This window comes from Dermacentor albipictus, chromosome 4 (assembly GCF_038994185.2).
Source record: "Dermacentor albipictus isolate Rhodes 1998 colony chromosome 4, USDA_Dalb.pri_finalv2, whole genome shotgun sequence".
Lineage (NCBI taxonomy): Eukaryota > Metazoa > Arthropoda > Arachnida > Ixodida > Ixodidae > Dermacentor > Dermacentor albipictus.
This window is the reverse complement of record NC_091824.1, coordinates 156,883,262-156,903,295: the sequence shown is the minus strand read 5'-3', so window position 1 is coordinate 156,903,295 and position 20,034 is coordinate 156,883,262. Positions and strand designations below refer to the sequence as shown.

At 42.4% G+C, this 20,034-nt stretch overlaps 1 protein-coding gene across 1 annotated transcript; it reads left to right on the top strand.

Moving 5' to 3' along the window:
- Positions 1-519: 519 nt before the first annotated feature.
- mRpL41 (mitochondrial ribosomal protein L41) lies at positions 520-17,764 on the top strand. The gene is made up of 4 exons (XM_065434149.2): positions 520-856; positions 2,352-2,446; positions 4,471-4,604; positions 17,600-17,764. Exons 1-4 carry the CDS (start codon positions 694-696, stop codon positions 17,706-17,708), a joined length of 501 nt encoding a protein of 166 aa, XP_065290221.1. The 5' UTR covers positions 520-693; the 3' UTR covers positions 17,709-17,764.
- Positions 17,765-20,034: the final 2,270 nt, after the last annotated feature.

Here is a 20,034-nt window from a genome sequence, read left to right as displayed (position 1 = left end):
GGTGATAAGTGCGCAATTTATTGTTCACAATGAATAAAGTATAGCGTTTCTGCTTCTGTTTATAGTTGCTAAGATACGTAACACGACCGTTGCATGTCGTAGCTTGCGGAACCACAAAACACTACATGTCTGACCTTTTTTTTTTTGGCTACGTTACATTCCCTACTCGAAACTGAGAGCCGCTGAGCGGTGACAAAGAGATGTTGCACAAATGGTTTCAAAATAAATTTACTTTCGTCCTGTCTAAAAAAATTGGAAAAGTCTCCAATAACAATTAACATTTCTTTCTACATGATTCATATCAACAATATTTAATGTTTAGGCACCCTCGCAAACATGCACCACAATTTTGCCAAAGTATTTTAGCATTTATTTATTAACTTATTTATTTATTTACTTATTAAAAAGCGCGCTTAATTTTTTGTGCGATTATACTTTTTAGTTGGCATTATTCATTGTTTACTTTAAACGCAACAACGGTTAAAGTACGTTCTGAAAAATTTGGGCCGCTGTAAACATTGAGAGAGGCAGCGGTGGGAAATACAGAAAGCACTGAAGGCTGCGGTGGTATCTAGTTCGGCTACACTAGACTCGCTTGAGCTTGGTAGGGCAGAAAAATTAGTTTATTGAGTACACATTTCCTTCTTTAGAAGTGCCGCGATCTAGAAAGCACAGTAGGCAACAGGTCTAATAATGAACTCCTCGTTGAAGCAAGTAGCAGCAGTTACGTGGTCGCAGGTCAGGCACATTTCAACGACGGGACCATGCCTCGGAAAGAGAAACTTCCGCAAGTTTCCTGTGCACAACATTCGTGGGACATTTCACGATCGTCGTCGCAAGGATCGTGTGATTGAGAGTGAGTCGCCTCATCGCTATGTTGCGACTCCGTGGTGTGGCAAGCGGCGGACAACTCCTTGCTTCTACTTCTTGGAACTGCGGATGACCGTTACTGGGCTTGCGCAGTTCCTTTCGCTGCGTCTGCATATCACAGTTGTTCGCGTTACTACCCGTTATTGACTAGTTTTCACCTTCAGCCAGGCTCTCATAAAGGCATATTTCATGCTTACGATATCATTTTACGATTGCCGTGACCATTGTTCTTTACGAACGCAATAGAGCTCTTGACTGAAAACCATGTCAAACTAACTGGTAACAAACTACCTGCTACGAGCTTTAAATAAGGCAAATAATATTCGCGCTGGCTAGCTATTTTCGCTCGCACCTGCAAGCGTCCAATGCCTTTCAGATGTACACGGTACCGCGAAGATACGCCTAATGCATTCTTGCGCAATGATGCTTACCGAAACTTTTCGCGAGTTACGATAATATGTTCCTCCCTGTACTGTGTTTACAAAGTGAAACGGCAGTTATTGCACACATGCGTGCCACGTAGTTGAACCTTTGGTGGGACAAGGTAATGTAAAAAATGTTCTGTTTTCACGTTTATTGACCTCTTTGCTCGTACACGGCAGCTCTGAATCAATCTCAGGAGTCAGATCCCCTTATCCCTGCCACCCTTTTTGTGCACCTTCTCGCTGCTGTTTCCTTCATGCTATGTCTTATTCGTCGATATGCTGGCATCAGTATGAGGGTTGTTCTATGTACTCTAGCTTGCATGCTGCTATCAGTGTGTCCTTCCAGCATAAACCTATAGGGCCAGAACTTGGTGGATAACATAGAAATGGGAAAAGCTGAGGAACATGCATTGAGCGGTGGCATGAAAAATGATAGGCATAATGTTGTATGTCTAAGGCCAACTGTTACAAAATGTCTCATTAGCCAAATTATTTATAAATGAGTAGTACTATATACTATTCAAGCAATCTTTGCAAAGCAGCAGGGCTGGTAGTTGTCTAATTTCAACATTAACAGCCTTTAAATCGCACCACACAAATGATATACCTGGTAGTTGGCAGACATGATATGAATACTAACATATCGCTCAAAAATTTTCCCGTGTACTTTGGGCAGGCCGTTAGTACCACCCAATCTTTGAGGTCATGCCGAGGAGTTGCAGTGGCTATCGATACTCTGGGTCAAGCATCACTTGGCTAGTGGTTTGAGCTTCCTTTGCCAGACAGTAGTGGGTTAGAATTTTGTAAAGTCAGTTTCTCATCTTGAAGAAAAAGTGCATAATAACTGATAAGGACAAAAGAGACTGCAGACACAGGCTCTTATTCTTCAAGATAAACAGAATTGAACTTACTGTACTTATTATGCTTATGGTGTCGATACTTATAGTACTTATGGTGTTGCTGTCTGGTGTGCCAGGTGGCTTAGCATCAGTGATGTGCACCTTAAAGTGAAGTTTTTTAGTGTAGCAAATATTCACTTTTGACATGTGTGCACAGCTTATGGAGTGCGCTGGCCGTCTGTGTCGCACCGAGGACCCCCAATACCCGAAATGGTTCCTGAGCTCATAGTGCCTGACCTCACAAACTGTCAGGTAAGAATACCACTTCCGCAAAGATATCTGACTGCTTGTGAATTGTGCTTTTAAATGTCTGAGCTGTGAGCTATATCTATATTTGTTAGACAAAAGTTCTTGAGGAAGCTTTAGCTGGACGCTTGTTCTAATTTCTGCTTTCAAATATTACATGTGAAATGTAGAAAAGCTTTCATTTGGCCACTGTTAGAAGTGATTTGGATTCCGTAACTCTTTCTCTTGCTTCATTGTCTAATTGCTTGGTGTAGTTGTAACTAAAAAACAAAATTGAAGTGTTTAATTCCCGTTATTCTTTTTGCTCGTAGGATCAAATTTGTTCCATTTAAATAAAAGCATGATTGTAATCACACTGGGGCCACAGAAGCTCTGTGCCCAGAACTAAGTTTAAATATGAAAAATAATGAAACAGCAATGAGTCATGTGATATTCAATAAAATAAGCTTAAAGAATAAAACATGAGAGAGAGGAAAAGAAAAACCAATGAAACAGTTGAACATTCTCGGACCCTGCCATGAAGCGTCTTGTGCCTACCTTGCATCATGACGACCTCATACACTTTCTATTTGTGATCGAGGCACGTTGCTGTAATAGTTGTATGTGTTTTTATTATTTTTGGAAGCATCAGTTTTGCTTTCACTTATTGTGGCTCCACTTTGTACAGTGCGTTTGTTCTTCATTTTTACTGAATTCATTACTTTAAATAATTTCATGTAGCCCGCATGATTTTTCAGTTGCATATGTTTTCCAGCTTACAATAATTGTTGTATATTGTCATAAAATGACATATCATGTTTTCATTTGTATGCTTTTACTTTTGTGCTATTGCGTTGTTTCCCCTCACTTTTCTGTTAATATTTATAGCTTATGTATCCGTTTTATAGCATGCTGCAATCTATGCTTGCTATGTATAGTATTAGGTGGTCCCTCTGACAGTTTCATAACTATGTGACCACAGAATGTAATAACAGCACTAATGCTGTTATCATGTAGCAAGAAAGTGGGAATAAACTTGAACTGGAACTTGTCGGATGCAAGCACTTGGAGACACCAGTGGCACTGGCAGACCCCTAGGAGCTGTTATACAATGCTTTCAATGTTTACCAGCTGCCTGCTGGCCCTTGTGCCCCAGCCACTCGCAGGTTCCACATGGGCTACCTCAGAGCAGAGATGTGATCGTTAACGACAGGCTTGATTGATTGATTCATGGGTTATAATGTCAAAAAGCAAGACTAGGGACGTGTGAGGCACCTTACAGGGAGGCTTCAGATTCATTTTCGATCATCTGGGCTGCTTTAAATTGCACCTAAATGTAAGTACACACAAAATCTTTTGCATTCTGCCTCCCATAGCGATGCAGCTGCCAAGGCTGGGAAGTGAACTGGCTACCCCGCGCTCAGTAGCAGAATGTCATTGCCACTGAGCTACCACTACAGTTGATGATAGGCTTGACCATGGTGAATAGAAAACTACCCAACGCGCTTGACTTATCACCCTTTAGCACAATTATCTCTCAGTACTATCCGGAAGTAGCATCACCTTAATATCCTTTTTTGCATATTGTTTTTAACTGTGCTCCCTGTTCCTATCGATGGCCATGTGACAGTGCACTTCTGGGGATGTGGTTATACAGCTTCGTGTTTCATGATGGTAATGTGTTAGGAAAGAGCGTTGATAAACTTACATCAAAACTTTTGCCATTGATTGGGTGATAGATTAGTTTATCAGTGTGCATGAAAAATTGACCTCCCGACCAGAAAAGAGAACAACTCCTTCACATGTGCAAAGTGATTTGCTTATGCGTGTTGCAGAAGTTTGAACACTTTAACTTACCCTATACCGAATTTATTTTGTTTGTGTGTCAGTACCTTGTTGTCTGTGTGCCTTCTCTTTTTATCCTGTATAATTCAAGCATTGCCATTTTCAAGAGCTTTAGATATTCAATGTGCACTTTTGACAGTGTTTGAGTCTTTCCCAGCACTACGACATTACCATTGGCTTCGTTGATACAATTACATTGTGCGCAGCTTGGTCCATATGTCTCATACCGTGCACCTGAAGTGTGCCAAGGGCCATTCACAGCCCGGGACCTGTTTGATGCAGTCTACTCTGATGCAGTGGCCAAGGACTTCAAGGATGGGCAAGCAGACAAGAGTGTCAGGTGACAGGCTCGGCTGTTATGAGCTCTTGACTCCCCTGGATGCATTCAGTGTCGCTGTCATTCACATATTTTGCCATAATTCAATATGTTGAAACATGTACATATCCACTGGCACATAAGTATCTGCTAAATAACCACCTCTTTTGATGAGCACTGTGCCTTTATACACTAAAATATATAAATCACCGAAAAATCATTAAAGCACGTGCTAAATGCATTCTTCAGTTGGCAGAGTGTGAGTTATGATACATAATTAGAGTAAACGTTAAGTATCAATGAAGACCTGCAGTGGGAACTGCCGCTTTGCTCTGCAATATTTACATACTCATTCGAGAATCATTAGATTATGCTTATTTAAGATTTGCATGCATCATTGTATAGTCTTCATAAGCTCAGTACTCTAGACACTGTTGAAGCATGAAATTAATCCAGTCAAAAGAAGAAGGCAGATTCACAGCGATGTGTCTTTATTTTTGTTCAGGCTATTGCTGTCTGCTCCGCACTTGTGTGAAACTGCAGTTTTTATCTTTTTCACCCAGCTAATGTGGTCTAGTTTGAATTTTCTGGTCTAGTTCTGGCATAAACCACAGTCATCACTTTTTTGAGAGCTTACACCCCTGCTGTATTCGTGGAAAGCACGGCCATGTGAATTCATCAGAACGGCACTGCACAGACAGAAATCACGGCATGTGTATAGCATCTGGTGAGGTGCAGTCATTTTGCCAGGAGAGCTATAAGGGGATACAGGTAAATGCCCGAAAATAAAGAGACAAATGTACCTCACCAACTGAATCGTGATAATTTTGTTTCTACCTGTTCAGACATGGGCATCACCTTTTGCCTACTTCTTAATTGAGGCCACTGTGCCTCACTCAAGAGGCTACCATAAAAGAGGCTGATTGCAGTAACACATTCAATACACTATTGCTGAAAATAAAAGAAATCTTTTGTGCCAAGTCTTGTCCGGTGTGCAGTACGGTAAAACCTCGTTCTTCCAGATTTCACGGGACAAAAGAAAATGTCCAGATTAAACGAATGTCGAATTATCGAGGGTATCAAGAAAACAATAAACAAATGCTTACTACATCAACACGTTTTTATTTACTTAATTAATCAGCAAATCCTGTTTATATTTTACACAATAGCAGTGCGGAAGCTGCAATTCTCATCATCTCGAGACTGCTTACCGCTCGCAGCAGCGAATGCTTCACAACTTCCTTCACAGCACGGCTGAGGTGCGCGTCTTCATCTGAGACATGCTTTTCACTACTGCGCGCACGTCCTAATTATTTTCTTGCCAATGTCGCCAGGTTGCCGCCCATCGTGATGTTGATGGTGAAATTCATCCTGGAGAGCTTTGCACTGAGTAAAAACGAAACTACTGTTTGCCGCAAACACCGTGGGTGAAACTGCGGCTGCTGTCAACGTAAACATGGACAGCGACCTTGCGGCTCTTAAGGCGCATGGCCGGCACACGCACTGAGTCAAAATGAAACTGTTTGCTGTGACTGCGGATGACACCACCGTCGCCATTGACGCAATCATGTGTGGAGACTACACAGTTACGTGGTACCGAATCAAAACAAAACTGCTCTTTGCCGCAACCACTGCGAACAAAACTGCAGCCGCTATCGATGCAATCATGGTTGGCGACTATATACGCAGTCATGAAGGCACGTGACCAATGCGGTGCTATGCATACTGTTAAACGCAAGAATAAAGGCTGTAAAGGCACAAATAGGCGCGAAGCGTTCTGACATTGCTATGAGTCACGATTTCCACTGATGGCGATGCGATTTCTGCCGCTTCGTGTTGGTGGACTCTTGAGCGTACAGTTAAACTTCGATATAACGAAGTCGGTAAAATCAGCAATTTGATTCGTTATATTGAAATTTCGTTGTATTGAAATTCGACCTTTTATGCAAGTAAGTACAGTCGCCAATCAATTTTTCTCTCAAGGAAAGAAGCTTAAAAATTTTCCAAATGATGGGGCAATGGAAGAAAGCAAGTTTGCATGAGAAAGCAATTCATTTTGATAAATTTCCAAGTCGGCGACGAAGGATGCGATTTCATGCTGTGTACGTCGACAATATCTTCACATCAACGGTATTCACATTCACATTCGAACAGAAACGGCTATTGAATAATTTTAATAGTTGATTCTGAAGTCAAATGTGATCTGAATAGCAAATACCATTCGATTAGCCTCTATGTTTCTGCTATATTTCACATAGTGGCACGTTGAAGGAGATCACCAGACAAGCCACGGAGATTACATTGGTAAAAACTTCCTGGTCTCCCCGATTTAGTCTGAGTACATAGGCAATATTTTATCCTAACACTGTTGTTCATATTAAAGTCCAATAATTGGATTGATTCCTTTTCTTCGAAAGTCAATTGGTTCACCTGGAACTGGCGCAGCTTTTAAAAGAAATGTGCTTACTCCGATCAGGAGTTTTCACTTTTTCAATCAGTGCACTTAGAATATTTGATCATTTTTCTCTTACCCATGTTGTGGATATGTCTGTCTATGTACCTTTAAATTTACTTAGAAGTGCATTGGTCATCTGCATCTCTTTGTGTCGCACAGCTAAAGGGACACTAAAGGGAAAAATGATTTCTTCTGCATCAGTAAATTACCGTTCTACAACACCAAAAACACCACTCTTACAACGATAAGACGTTTGACAAGCCAGAAAAAGCGCAAGAACGAAATACGGGTGGCGACACCTACTTAAGTTCCCGCACGCGGGGGCTGTGACGTCTTGGATTTTGATGGCATCTTCTAGGGCCTACTATTATATATAGCGGTACAGATTGACTACATTGTGTTCTAAAGGAACCAAATATTAAACATGGCAAGTTTCGGGAACCTTTATTCAGCCAACGCAGTGCAAATATGAAAACATACTTTGGAATCCCTGACGTCACGCTGACGTACCGGCGCTGGGGTTTCGACGTGAAATTCAAATACTGATACTTGTACTTTCATTTTCTCATCTAATAACCAAACTATTTTTTTGAAATTACTGCCTGCAGGGTTCTCAAAGAATGCTTCATTAGTCTAAACTGATTTATTGTTTCACTTTAGTGTCCCTTTAATAAGCCTCATTTATTTCACTATGATATTGTTTTCTTTGATCATTGTCCTTGATCAATATTCTACCAAAAAGCACGCTTAAAATGGCACAGTATCAACAAAATTTTCTTATGTAGCTTCATGTTCCAGGTAGGTGACTTCTGTGGCAAAAATTATGTGTTACTCTTGGAAAACAATGTTAGAAATAGTGGTTCACTTGGCTGAAACAACAACTGCTACTGGCCGACAAGAGTTGCAGGTGCACCGAAGCAAGTAAAACCATAAAAAATTTTACTGCAGACTTTCTACAAAAAAAACCTGGGCATCCACCAACGTCCATGCAACGAGTGCGCGCTTGCTATCAGAAAATGCACTTGACGACGACAGCAAAATTGAAGATGTCATGTTGTACAACCCATGCCTCAGATACGTACACATAGCAAAAAGGTGTCAATATAAATGTGCAGTTGAAATAAAACACCATTATAAAAGCTTAGGCACGCAATCAGTCTCAGTACCTACAGCGAAATTACGTTGAATATGCCGTGAAGTACATCTCCGCCCCAATCCAAATCGCTCGCAGCGCTCTCCCACAATTTTTTCACACGTGGCGCCTCAGTGGGAGACCACTGTACGGCCCACTTGACAATTGTGTAGTACATCCTAGTGGAAGCTAACGCCGTCCTTGCTCTTGTGCGTCGCACATTTGCGGTACACCACGCAAAAAGAGATGTTGAAGCGGTGTCTCCTATGTGTTTCCGTGGCCGAGGACTTTCAGGCGGGTGCCGGGCTTTTCGATAGCTGGGCCAAGGTTGTGAGTTCCAAGATCTGCAGCAGTGGCAATAAATATGTCCAACACGTCCACAGCTGGAGATAGGCTTGTCATCAGAAGTGCGCCATTCCCTTGGGCTTCAATAACGAGGACGAGTGTATGAACTTTGTGGTATGAGGGCAAATCAGAAAGTCTTTGCACCTATTTTATACTAGCCAAAATAAGGTACGTACAGATAATTAAAAATATATGTACTGTTCTACTTACCTTACACTATTTTTCCACATGCAGTGGAACCCCGGGCATACGTCCCCTGGTTTTGCGATGACCCGGGTTTTACGACGGATTAGCGCAGTCCCGGCGAGGTCCCCATAGAAGCAATGCATTGAAAACCCTGGTTATCGGACACAATTTTACGCCTGACCCACCTTATACAATGACCCTCGCGAAGCACAGTGCGGAACAGTGGATGAAAGAAAAGTGCCACGGGTCTCTTTCCTTGCTCCGTCTCTCCGCATACGGAGCGCTTGACACCACTTGACCGGTTCGCTCCGGCATAGCTTTCTTCCCTGCCTCGTCTCATCGTTCGTTTCTCTCTCCCCCACCAGCAGCCGCCCGCGACGCTCGCTGCGTTGAAATAGTGCCTTTTCTTTTCCACAACCACTTTCTCCCTCTATTCACGGTGGCGTCGCCTCTCATTGTGTTGGGGAAGTGTTTCTCTCCCCCCCACTAGCAGCTGCCCGCTGTGCTGAAATAGCCCCTTTTCTTCTCCACAATCATTTTATCCCCCTCTTCTCGGCGGCGTCACCTCTTGTCGCGTTGGGGAAGCATTTCTCTCCTTCCAGTTTCCCAGCGGCAGGTCGCCAACAAGGTAGCACAGAGAGGCCTAGGTTTATCGCACGTGTTCTTCGTCGTAATCCTAGCGACCAGCGTTCAGCGGAGATTTTGAGTTATGTGGAGCAATGCGACGCACAATGTCCCGAAAGCGGACAGTTCTGTTGCTTGGCGATGAGCTGAATGTTATCGAGGAAGCGGAAAAGCAGCATGGAGCCACGAAAGCCAGCATTGCCTGGGATCTTGAGATACGCGAATCTTAGCTTAAGACTATCCTGGCAAACAAAGCGTTGATATTGCAGAATGCCAACAAGTTCAGGCTGAAGTGGAAAGCGGCAAAAGGACAGCATGAGAAGTTAGAAAAAGTTCTCGTCAAGTGGCTGCACCAAGCACGGAGCTCTGTGATCAACGGCGGACCTTCTGGGCAGACCTTGTGGCATTGCATCTGGGCATCGACAACTTCCAGGCATCGAACGGGTGGCTGGATCGCTTTATGAAACGAAACAGGATTGCGTACAGCCGCTCCTGCAGAGAAAGCACTTCTGTGGACGTTTTGACGGTGATCAAGTGGATGGAGTCGGTGCCGGAGATGATTGCTCCATACAAGCCCTGCGATGTTTTCAGCACCGATGGGAGCGGTATTTTTTACCATATGCAGCCCGAGCAAACACTTGCGTCTAAGGGTGGCAGCTGTCGCGGTAGCAAGCGTAGTAAAGAGCGTGTGATGGCACTATTATGTGTTAACGAGGACGGTTCCAAGAGGCTGCCTGTGCTTGTTGTTGAAAGTTTGCAAAGCCATGGTGATTTAAGAACTTGAAGACTCTGCTGTGCAGCTACAACTTCAACAAAAAGGCGTGGATGACGTTTTCACTCTTCAGCAATTTTTCGCAGCAGCTGGATAACAAAATGGGTGCTAAGGCGAGGAAAATATTGCTTTTCGTGGACAATGCACCGTGCCACCCACCTGATATGTCCAGCCTGAAGAACATAAAGGGTGTTCTTTTTCTGCCCAACTGCACAAGCCGGCTGCAGCCGCTGGATGCTGGTATCATTAAGTGCGTCAAGCAAGAGTATCGGACGCAGTTCGTGCAACGTCGGCTGGTGGCTATGCAGCGCAGCGAGTTGGAAGAAAAAATAACTTTGCTCGACGCCATGCATTTTCTTTTATTCTTTTATTGACAGTTCGTGCAATGCAGTGTCGCGAAACACAATTGCTAACTCGTTCAAGCACTGTGGCTTTAAGCAAAAGACTGCCTGCTCTACTGGGGACGCAACAACCTCGATGCCGCTCGAGGCCGATGCAAGCTTCATGGACGACGATTTCGAGGGTTTAAACCTCGCCACGACCTTAGCCGAGTACATGGAGGCCGACGACAATGTTGCGATCTGTGGCGAGGTGCCGCTGGATGACGCCATCGAGGAGGCTTTACCTAGTGCCCACACCTCTGCGACATAGGAGGAGGACGACGACACAGATGCCGGGCCTGTGCCTACCCTGTTCGCCAGGGTGCTATGGCACATAGACGGCATCCGGAACTTCATCAGTTCACGCGACGCCGCAGAGGACGTTCTTTTGGACGTTGCCTAACTCGAGCGAAAGCTTTTGGTTCACAGATCAAACAAGGTCCTAAAGAAACTTACTGGCTTTTTTTAAAGTTTGCGCCAGCTGGTGGGAATTGCGGGAGTGGGCAGTGGAGTTCGTTTGAATAAAGCATGATTGGTACCTGTACTGCAGCATTAATTCTTATCGCATTTACTTGTTTGGTAATTTGGGTTTCCAAGCCCTGCAGAGTATGTTAGTAGTTTACATTGAAGTTTCTCGTAAATCCATCGTGCGATATTAGTATTTTTATAGGCATAATTTATGTTCCAATTTTACGACACCCGCATTTTACGATGCTTTTTCTCAGTCCTGAGAAAGTCGTATAATCAGTGTTCCATTGTAGTCCCCGTAGCAGTTCAGACATTTGCCCTATCGCAGCGCTAAATTTGATATGCCTCTGTGGTAGAATTCATCATCTGGCTGACTGTGGAACCACTGTTGGACTGCTGTCTTGTCTTCATCGTCGCATGTGAATCACCGTCCTGCGAGAAACTTTTTCAGTGGACCGAAAATGAGGAAAACATTAGGGGTGAAGTCCAGATGCGAACTCACAACAACACCACCTGACACTTCTCAAAGTGAGACACCTTTCTATACGTGGGTTGCACTTCACTGTGGATTCGATGGGCGTTCATCTCTTGCTCCATGAAAAATTAATCGTACTTCATTGCTCGTACACCGTGGACGTGTGGACCACAACCGCCATCTTCGATAACTGACAGCATATTGGTTAAAACACGTTGGTGGGCTGGTTGGTTAGTATCCATGTTGGAGTGTATAACCGTGACTGAACGAGGACGTAGAAAGAAACAGATGCACAGAGACAACGCTTCACTTTCAACTATAGGTTTTATTTTCTCACTCATTGATAAATATATACTGTACGAGCAGAAACAAACGTGACAGCAAAAAAAGAACATTCAGTGGTGCATTTCAATGAACCGTACACGTCTGCGAGGCATGGTGAAAACATGTACTGCAATGGTTACAAAGATAAACCAAGGAATCGTATCTTTTCAGATAGCGACACTTTTCTTTCCGCACCTTTCCTCTTAATTTAGCAATTTTGTAGGCCTCCGCAATCTCCTTTGTCATCCTGCTATGAGCCCTATACAGAATCGAAGTACTTTCAAATATGGGTTTGCAGGAACAATCTCAGCAATTAATACCCAAACGACCCGAGATTACCCTAGTGACGTTATATCGATGTTCTTTTAATCTCTCATTGATGCATCTGCTGGTTTGACCAACATACGTTATTCCACACGAAAGTGGAATGGCATAGACAATGTAATGAGTGCTGGTTACAAATTGTGTGCGATGTTGAGTAGAACATGCGTGCCTTTTATTATTCTCTGTGTTAACCTGTTTGCATAGCTTGTGTAGACGCTCAGGGGCAGAAAAAATCACGTCCACCCTCGATTTTGCCGCTATTCTTCTAAACTTATGTGAAATGCAATGAATGTACGGTACCATAGCAACTTTCTTTGCTCTAGCATTGGTACTGCTTCCATTCGATGCGTTTTACACTTCCTGCTTAAGCTTTCCACGACTAAGGTGAGCATACGCATCGGGTAACCAGAATCTGCCAGACGCTTGGCCTTATCTCTGAAAGTGGCTTCCACTTTGTGGTCACATGACTTCGTCAGAGAATTATTGAAACACAATGCTACTACTGCGCATTTTACAAGTTTTGAATGAGCATAATGAAATGGTAGGACTGGCTTATTGCCTCTCAGCTGATAAATCCAGCAGGCCTTTTGTGGGGAAAAGTGCAATCCCAAGTCTAAAAACCTTATGAAATTGCCTATGGGGACTTCATGTGTCAACGACAAAGGGGACAGGACTTGAGTGAACGAGGTCACGGTTTTTGAAACCAGCGAGTCAAAATTGTGTGATTCGTTATTCAAAATGATAGAAAATCTCCAACAAATCTAAACACTTTCACGACATTGATGTTATTTTTCAGGCGTTCGTCAAGTCACATTTAGCTAGATATAAGTCACTTAAGCAGGGAGCAATACATGACCCAATGCATGTGCGATCTTTTTGCTTGACAACATTACCCACCCAAGTTGTGTAAGTCGAGTTAACATAAAAACAAAGTAGCTCTAAAAATCTGTCGCAAGTCAAACCAGAAGCGTTTTGAAATCGAACTGCTCCAATCTTGTCAGTGCAGTCAGTTACACATTTCATCAAGTCATTTTGCGGCAGAGAATAGTACATGTCCTTTAAGTCAATAGCAAAAGTGACAAGGTTCCTGTGTTGACAGTCTTTAAAGAATTCCACCACTTGTTCAGACTTAGTTACCGAAATGGGTCGTCACTTGGCAAGAGTTTTAACTACTTTTGTAAAAATGTCGCTACAAGTTTCTGCCAGGTTGCATTCTTTGGCACTATCACTCGGAGAGGACATTCTGGCTTGTGCATTTTTGCTGAAAAAAACAATTCAAGGTCCCCCTTTGTGCCTTTTTCGATAGACTGGGATAAGCCATCTAGTTTGAAGCTTTTGCATAGCTTCTTTGCTTCATTTTGTACTTTAAGTGTTATGTCGTTGTGGATCCTGAAAGTTGACGAAATGGCTTCACATGCCTTTGAATTATACATCATCCTGTTCATCACCACGAAACCACCTTCCTTATTCGCAGGGATAAGTGTGAGCACATTGTCTTTCATGAACTTAAGTCTTATTCAAGGGGAACCTTCCGCTAAGGGGTCAGACCGCATTATCACATCCACTCCCTCTGATCTTTTCTACTTCCGGCATCTTCTTTGTGTGGCACACAATAGCCGAGCAAGTGTGAAATTTCTGCAACAAATTGCACACTTGTAGGCCTTATATCTCCTTATGAGCACTAATATGTGCACAGGCTTGAGTTTGATCGATTATACCAACTATGGCTGAGTGAGCTCTCTCGTACGTAGCTGCTCCCGCTCTGATCGATGAATGTACTTCTGAACTATGCCTCTCCGAATGCTGAGCATGAGGCTAAATTTAGCTCCATTCGTGTTGTGCATAGCATCACCACAGTGCCATCTGTACGCACGAAACATAGTGATTGGGTAATGGCTTATTTTCTCTACACAACAAAACCTGAGTAAGGCGTGTAGCTAGTATGGTTGCAAAGATATGTGATAATGCTATGGCATGCGTTCATTTAATGTGCTTTTAGCAAGTGACTCCCTCTGATCGGTTTTAAAGACGTTTCACATCTAAAATGTTTTACGATGTTTTTTTGTGTTATCAATGCGGTATTGGATGCTCTGGCTAGTAAGCTTCCCACAGTGTTAAAAAAAGAAAGTGGCTAGCATAGATATTGGTTCTTGGTCCCTTTAAGATATGATCTTCGTAACCAACATATCAATATGCAGGGTTTCCCAGCTAACGTTAGCCAAGCTCTTAAATAGAAAATATAGAATATGTGAGGGCGCAACCAATGGTAGCCTGTCAGAAGGGACACACTGCACCAGCAGGATTTTTTCATAATTGTACTATTGATAATTAGATGAGATTGAGCAGTGTTGTAGGCCAGTTGGTGATTCATAATTTGGGAAGTTACCGTAACGAACACACGAGACGAAGAAAGGAAGAGGTTGTCCCTTTCTTAGTCGTGTATTTCTCCCGGTAACTTTCCCAAGAGATGAGGTTAATTAACAAACTTCATAATTACTAAAATGAGCGGTATAATTCTGATAAAAAAGTAATAATTGTACAGAAAACACGCAAAACGTAAAAATAGCTGAATGATTACATGTTCGTGTGCCGCAACTTTAGCAGTCCCAGGCATTACTCTGAAAAAGGAAATGTCTTCGCGATTCATGTGGAAAAGGCAGCTCGCAGTTTGCGGTGACCAACACTGATACCAATACCTCGCCACTTTCATGTGACTGCCGAGCCAGGCATTGAGAAGAGTTAATTCTTCCAACTAATAACTAATGCCTGGGTCTGCTGGTGCCGTGGTTCATGGACATGTAATCATGCAGTTATTTTCGTATTTCGCACGTTTTCTTTATAATACAGAAAAATAATTGCGCGTGACATAGCGCACTGAAAACAACTGAATTTGGTGCTTTAAAACATGATTAATACTTTTCTAAAATTAGACGCCTCAATTTAGTAATTAAGGAGTTTGTTAGCCTCATCAAATTATCGATAGTTCAGTTATGAAAAAAAATCCTCCTGGTTCATTTTTTACAGTTTCTGGAACAATGTGAATAGTGGTGTCAGCGAAAAAAAAAAGAAAAAGGCATGAAAAACTATGACATTACAAAAGAATAATAGTGTAAGAAATCATGGCAATTACTATGGTTTCAGCATAAGTCTAGTATGCACCGGCTGCGCTAAATTCCTGTCAGGATAGTCACCATGGTGTCCTTGTTGTACCACTATCAGCTCCCACATGTAATGATAGTACCGTTCCCTTCCTTTGACCTGCATCATTGCACTTTCCGGGGATGCGGTTTCTTAGTAATCCAATGCTTTTATTTGCCCCTCAAAAGGTGTTATGCGTCTTGCTGCGAATATTATGGTCAGGTCTATATCGATACCCAAGTTCTACAGCAGTTTGTAAATCCTAAGCAAATGGGTTAACCCCTTCACTGCTGTGACAAATTTCCAAAATGTTTTTGAAAGTGCAGAATGTTTTTTAGACCTGCATATTTTTGCGCTGACATTTTCTAAAAGTGTGGTACCGAAAACGCCTATTGTATTTTTACTGGTCTTGTTAAAAAGAATTGGCAAAAGTCATTGTGTATTATTCATTTGTCAAAATTAGAAGAAACTCCACGTATACAGATATGCGAAAATCAGGGAATGTTCACAGTTCACTCATCATCGGTAGTTAAAGGGACACTAAAGCGAAACGATAGATCAGTTTGGACTAATGAAGCATTGTTTGAGAACCCTGCAGGCAGTCATCTCAAAAAAATAGTTTGATTATTAGATGAGAAAATGAAGGTCCAAGTATCAGTATTTGAATTTCGCACCAAAACCCCAGTGCCAGTATGTCAGTGTGACGTCAGGGATTCCAAAGTATGTTTTCGTATTTGGGCCGCGTTGGCTGAATAAAGGTTCCCGGAACTCGCCATGTTTAATATTTGGTTCCTTTAGAACACAATGTAGTCAATCTGTACCGCTATATATAATTAGCAGGCCCTAGAAGATGCCATCTAAATCCAATACCTCACAGCCCCCAGGTGCGGGAACATAAGTAGGCGTCGCCACCTGTATTTTGTTTTTGCGCTTTTTCTGGCTTACCAAACGTCGTATCGTTGTAAGAGTGGTGTTTTTGGTGTTGTAGAACGGTAATTTACTGGTACAGAAGAAATCATTTTTCACTTTAGTGTCCCTTTAAGGTGTACACCTACCTACATGACAAGTTTCAAAAAAATGTAGAAGTGGGGAATGTTATTTAGACCTACAAATTTTGCACCCATACTTTCTAAAAAACGTGGTACCAGGAATGCCCATTGCATTTTTACTGGTCTTGGTGAAAAAAGAAAGCTTGTTGTGTATTAATTATTTTTCAACATTACAAGCAACTACAAGTATACACATGCGCAAGAATTGTAGGAAGTTCTTGATGATTAAACTCGTCATCAGCACCAGAGGATGCTTGTTGTGATGGCAAGTTACATAGTCATTGGCAGTTAAGGGGCTAAGCTTTCACATACAAAGACTGGTGCAATGTGACAGTGAAGCCACAAAAACTGGCCTGGGGGCAGGTGGAATAGGGTCATATATGCACTGAAACATTTTGCCCATCTACTATCACTGAACATCAGAAAGGTGATGATTTGTCTTTAGTCATATGCAAAGCCTAGATTGCTTCCGTTCTTCATTTGATTGGAAGTGCACTAAATGCACATGGGTCTGGGGGTGATCATTATAGACTGTTTTCATGACTTGATACAACTTTAACGACACCAGAAGAAAACAATGTGTTGACAACATTAATTCAGCACTTCATACCGAGCGATCTGTAATCAGAGTTTGAATAAAGATCATATTAGTGCTTCTTTGAATGAGGGTCAACCATGTTTGTAAAAATTTAATCTTACTTACAAAAGCGCAAAGTGGTGAATTAGAGCAATAGTGAAGGTACATTTAAATATTTTTTTAATATCCTGATGGCTTCACTATAGCGAAGTTCTTCGTGCTTGAAATCTGGTGGGCTGGTATAAAGGGAATTTGATGGAACGCACTTTATGGGTTGATATATATATATATATTTCCATTAGAAAGTTTGATGTGTGGAGTAGCAGAACAGGCCAAGTATTTTATGTGTGCATATTGTGTAGGAGTTCGGGGGATTAACCCCATCTAGCTTTTTCCAGCCAAACCTATGCCAGTCTTCTGCCTCTTCTCCTTATGATGTGTTCCACCACCTCCCTAGAGGAAGAGGTTTCAGTAAAGTCCAGCAGGTTCTTTGGTGTGGACCATTGGTCCTCAGATGGTAATCGGGGGGTGGCTTAGAGCTCGCCCTAATTTCAACAGGTGCATTGATCAGCACAGTCCAGAACAAATTCACCAGGTAAGTTATATAGATTTCACATTTGAAGAAAGCAGATGCTGTGCTGTTTTCACTAGGAACAAATGTTAGATTGGTCAGAATAGTATGTATTCCCATCATCAGCCAGTTTTGGCTGTAAACTATAAGCCAGCCCTCGACCACAAAGCTTTTTTTTTTGTTTTTATAATTGCTGCAGGCACCTGGATGAACAGCCAAGTCCCGAAGATGCACGTGTGCGGGCACGCCAAACCGGCAGTGACATTTTTCCACCACTGTGGCGGGTACGCAAGATGGAAGATCAATAGGCGGGATTTGTTTACATATGTAGATTTTATATTAAATGTCACATTTCTGAGTACAATGCTTGTGTCTGTTCCACAAAGGTATTCCTGCCCTGAGTATGAGGAGTTAATTCATCTGTACCACACTGAATGTGATGGTGATCATGTGACAATATGTGCACCTTGGTCAGTATGGCCTGATGACAAAGGTAATGTCTGCGATGACACGGCTTGAGGATAATTATTACCTAGAGGATGCAATTGGCCATAAATATTTTTCAAATAAAAGAGAAAGACATGTTCTCAATGAAGCTCTCCCCCCCAAAATTTGGAATTGTTCTTCACTTTCCTTTTTTTTTTGTTTTTGCGCACTCGGGGTATATGTAGCGCAATACATCAAATTATATGTGTCTCAGGGGGCTCCTTTAGCAACTGCCACTGTCAGAAAGGCATGTGTATTACCACTGTGCTTTTGCTTAATGACAGCTAAGCCCCCGCATGTTCCGATATGTCATACGGTTCATATGCATATTGAAAGGAACGTCTTTGGCTGCGAGGGGACTTGCAGGCTCTTGAAGAGGATGTGGGATTATTGCGGTGGGCAGCGCATGGCATCTGAGATCAGGCGACTTGCGCGTGCTGACTGATCCTGGAGGCTGCGCGCTGAGTGTACCAGTACCAGTAATTAATGATGACGATGGGTGGTGCTAGTGCGGCTGTATGCATTTGGTTTTAGAGATAGCAGGGGGGAAAGCAAACATGTGAAGGTAAAATAGCTCTGAATTGCCGATAAAAAGAACACAGACAGAAAAAAACATGGAAACATGCATGTCTTGTCTGTGTTTGCTTTTTCCATCTGTGAATTCAGCACTCTTCTCCCTTAATTGTTGCATCAACCAGCCCAATAGCTCATGCTTCTACGGACAGTAAACATGCCCGTAACTAGTATATTCTAGGCACTATACCCCAACAGAGATTAGTAAAAGGTGGTTGGAGGTTTGGTGGAAGAAAAATAGAGAGAACACAAACTACGGAGGCGTACAAAAATGAAGATCCCAATAATGGCTCAGAAAGTTTGACGGTGGGAATTTTTTGGTTCAGAAATAATACTAATACTAATGGAGGTAGGACATTCGACAAAATAAGCAATAAGGCTAGGTGGCACAACCCACCACCCTGTTCCATACAGGGCGGTCGGCTGCACCCCATATGCACCGATTCATACACCCATCCATCCATACAGATAGCCTGTTCTGGAGTGGCACCGCAGTAACTGGCTGTTTCGGCTCAGAATCTCCTATTTTCTCTGCGCCTTGTGTTGTGTCAGTTCGTTTAAAAAGACTTGCATGCACCGTCAAGAGAGCAGCTATAGTGGATTAACCTTTAAGACGTTCAACACATCGCTTTGCTCCTGTGTGTAAGCTCAACCAAACCGTTTTTATGGTCATTAAAAATGCATTGAAATTGCAGGCTGGATTTGCTTTCTGTGTTGTCAAGAAGTTGACTCCAGTTGTACACACCTATCACTCAAAAGATTTCACTGTATCTGTCATGTATATCATATATATTGAAAGGTATCACCATTACATAGAACTTGATATCATCAGGTTCTATGTAATGACAAGGCTGCATTTCTTCATAAAAGCAGAGAAGACAAGAAGCCAGACAGCAGCAGCTGTGCTATTTGAAGCTTCGTAGCATTCTGCAAGTTTTTCTGCATATAGAATTTTTGAATATAGAATTGTGATTTTGAACCATGTGTTGCATGACATTCATCATCATCAGCCTATCTTTATGTCCACTGCAGGATGAAGACCTCTCGCAGCGATCCCCAATTACCCCTGTCGTGCGCTAGCTGATTCATGATATACCCTAATAAGCCCGCAGTCTTTCAACTCTCTGGACAATTTGTTTGTGTATGTGTGCTTCGAGATGTAGCAACTCGGAATACATTGTACTTGCCAACTGCCTAACTTTCATATAAAAGCTAGACACTGAACGGCCACTTAAGAAAAAAGAAAGAAAAAAAAAGCACAACTTGATACCTCCATTCGAAGCAGTAATGAACAGGTTGCAGAGACTTCTATAACTAGCGATGAGGTTAGAAGGGCTGTGCAAGACATGAAACAGGGAAAAGCAGCAGGAGAAGATGGAATAACAGTCGATTTAATCAAAAATAGAGACATAATGCTTCAAAAGCTGACGGCTCTCTGTACGAACTGTCTATCGACTTCAAGGGTTCCAGAGAATTGGACGAATGCCAACAAAACTAATCTACAAAAAGGGAGATATTAAAGAATTGAAGAATTATTGGTCTATTAGCTTACTCCCAGTATTACATAAAATATTC

Excerpts from the sequence above, each read along its gene's own strand:
- mRpL41 (XM_065434149.2), top strand. The coding sequence starts at position 694 with ATGAACTCCTCGTTGAAGCAAGTAGCAGCAGTTACGTGGTCGCAGGTC. Across the intron at positions 857-2,351 it reads CAAGGATCGTGTGATTGAGA|CTTATGGAGTGCGCTGGCCG; the intron begins GTGAGTCGCCTC and ends ATGTGTGCACAG. Across the intron at positions 4,605-17,599 it reads CAAGCAGACAAGAGTGTCAG|GCACCTGGATGAACAGCCAA; the intron begins GTGACAGGCTCG and ends TAATTGCTGCAG.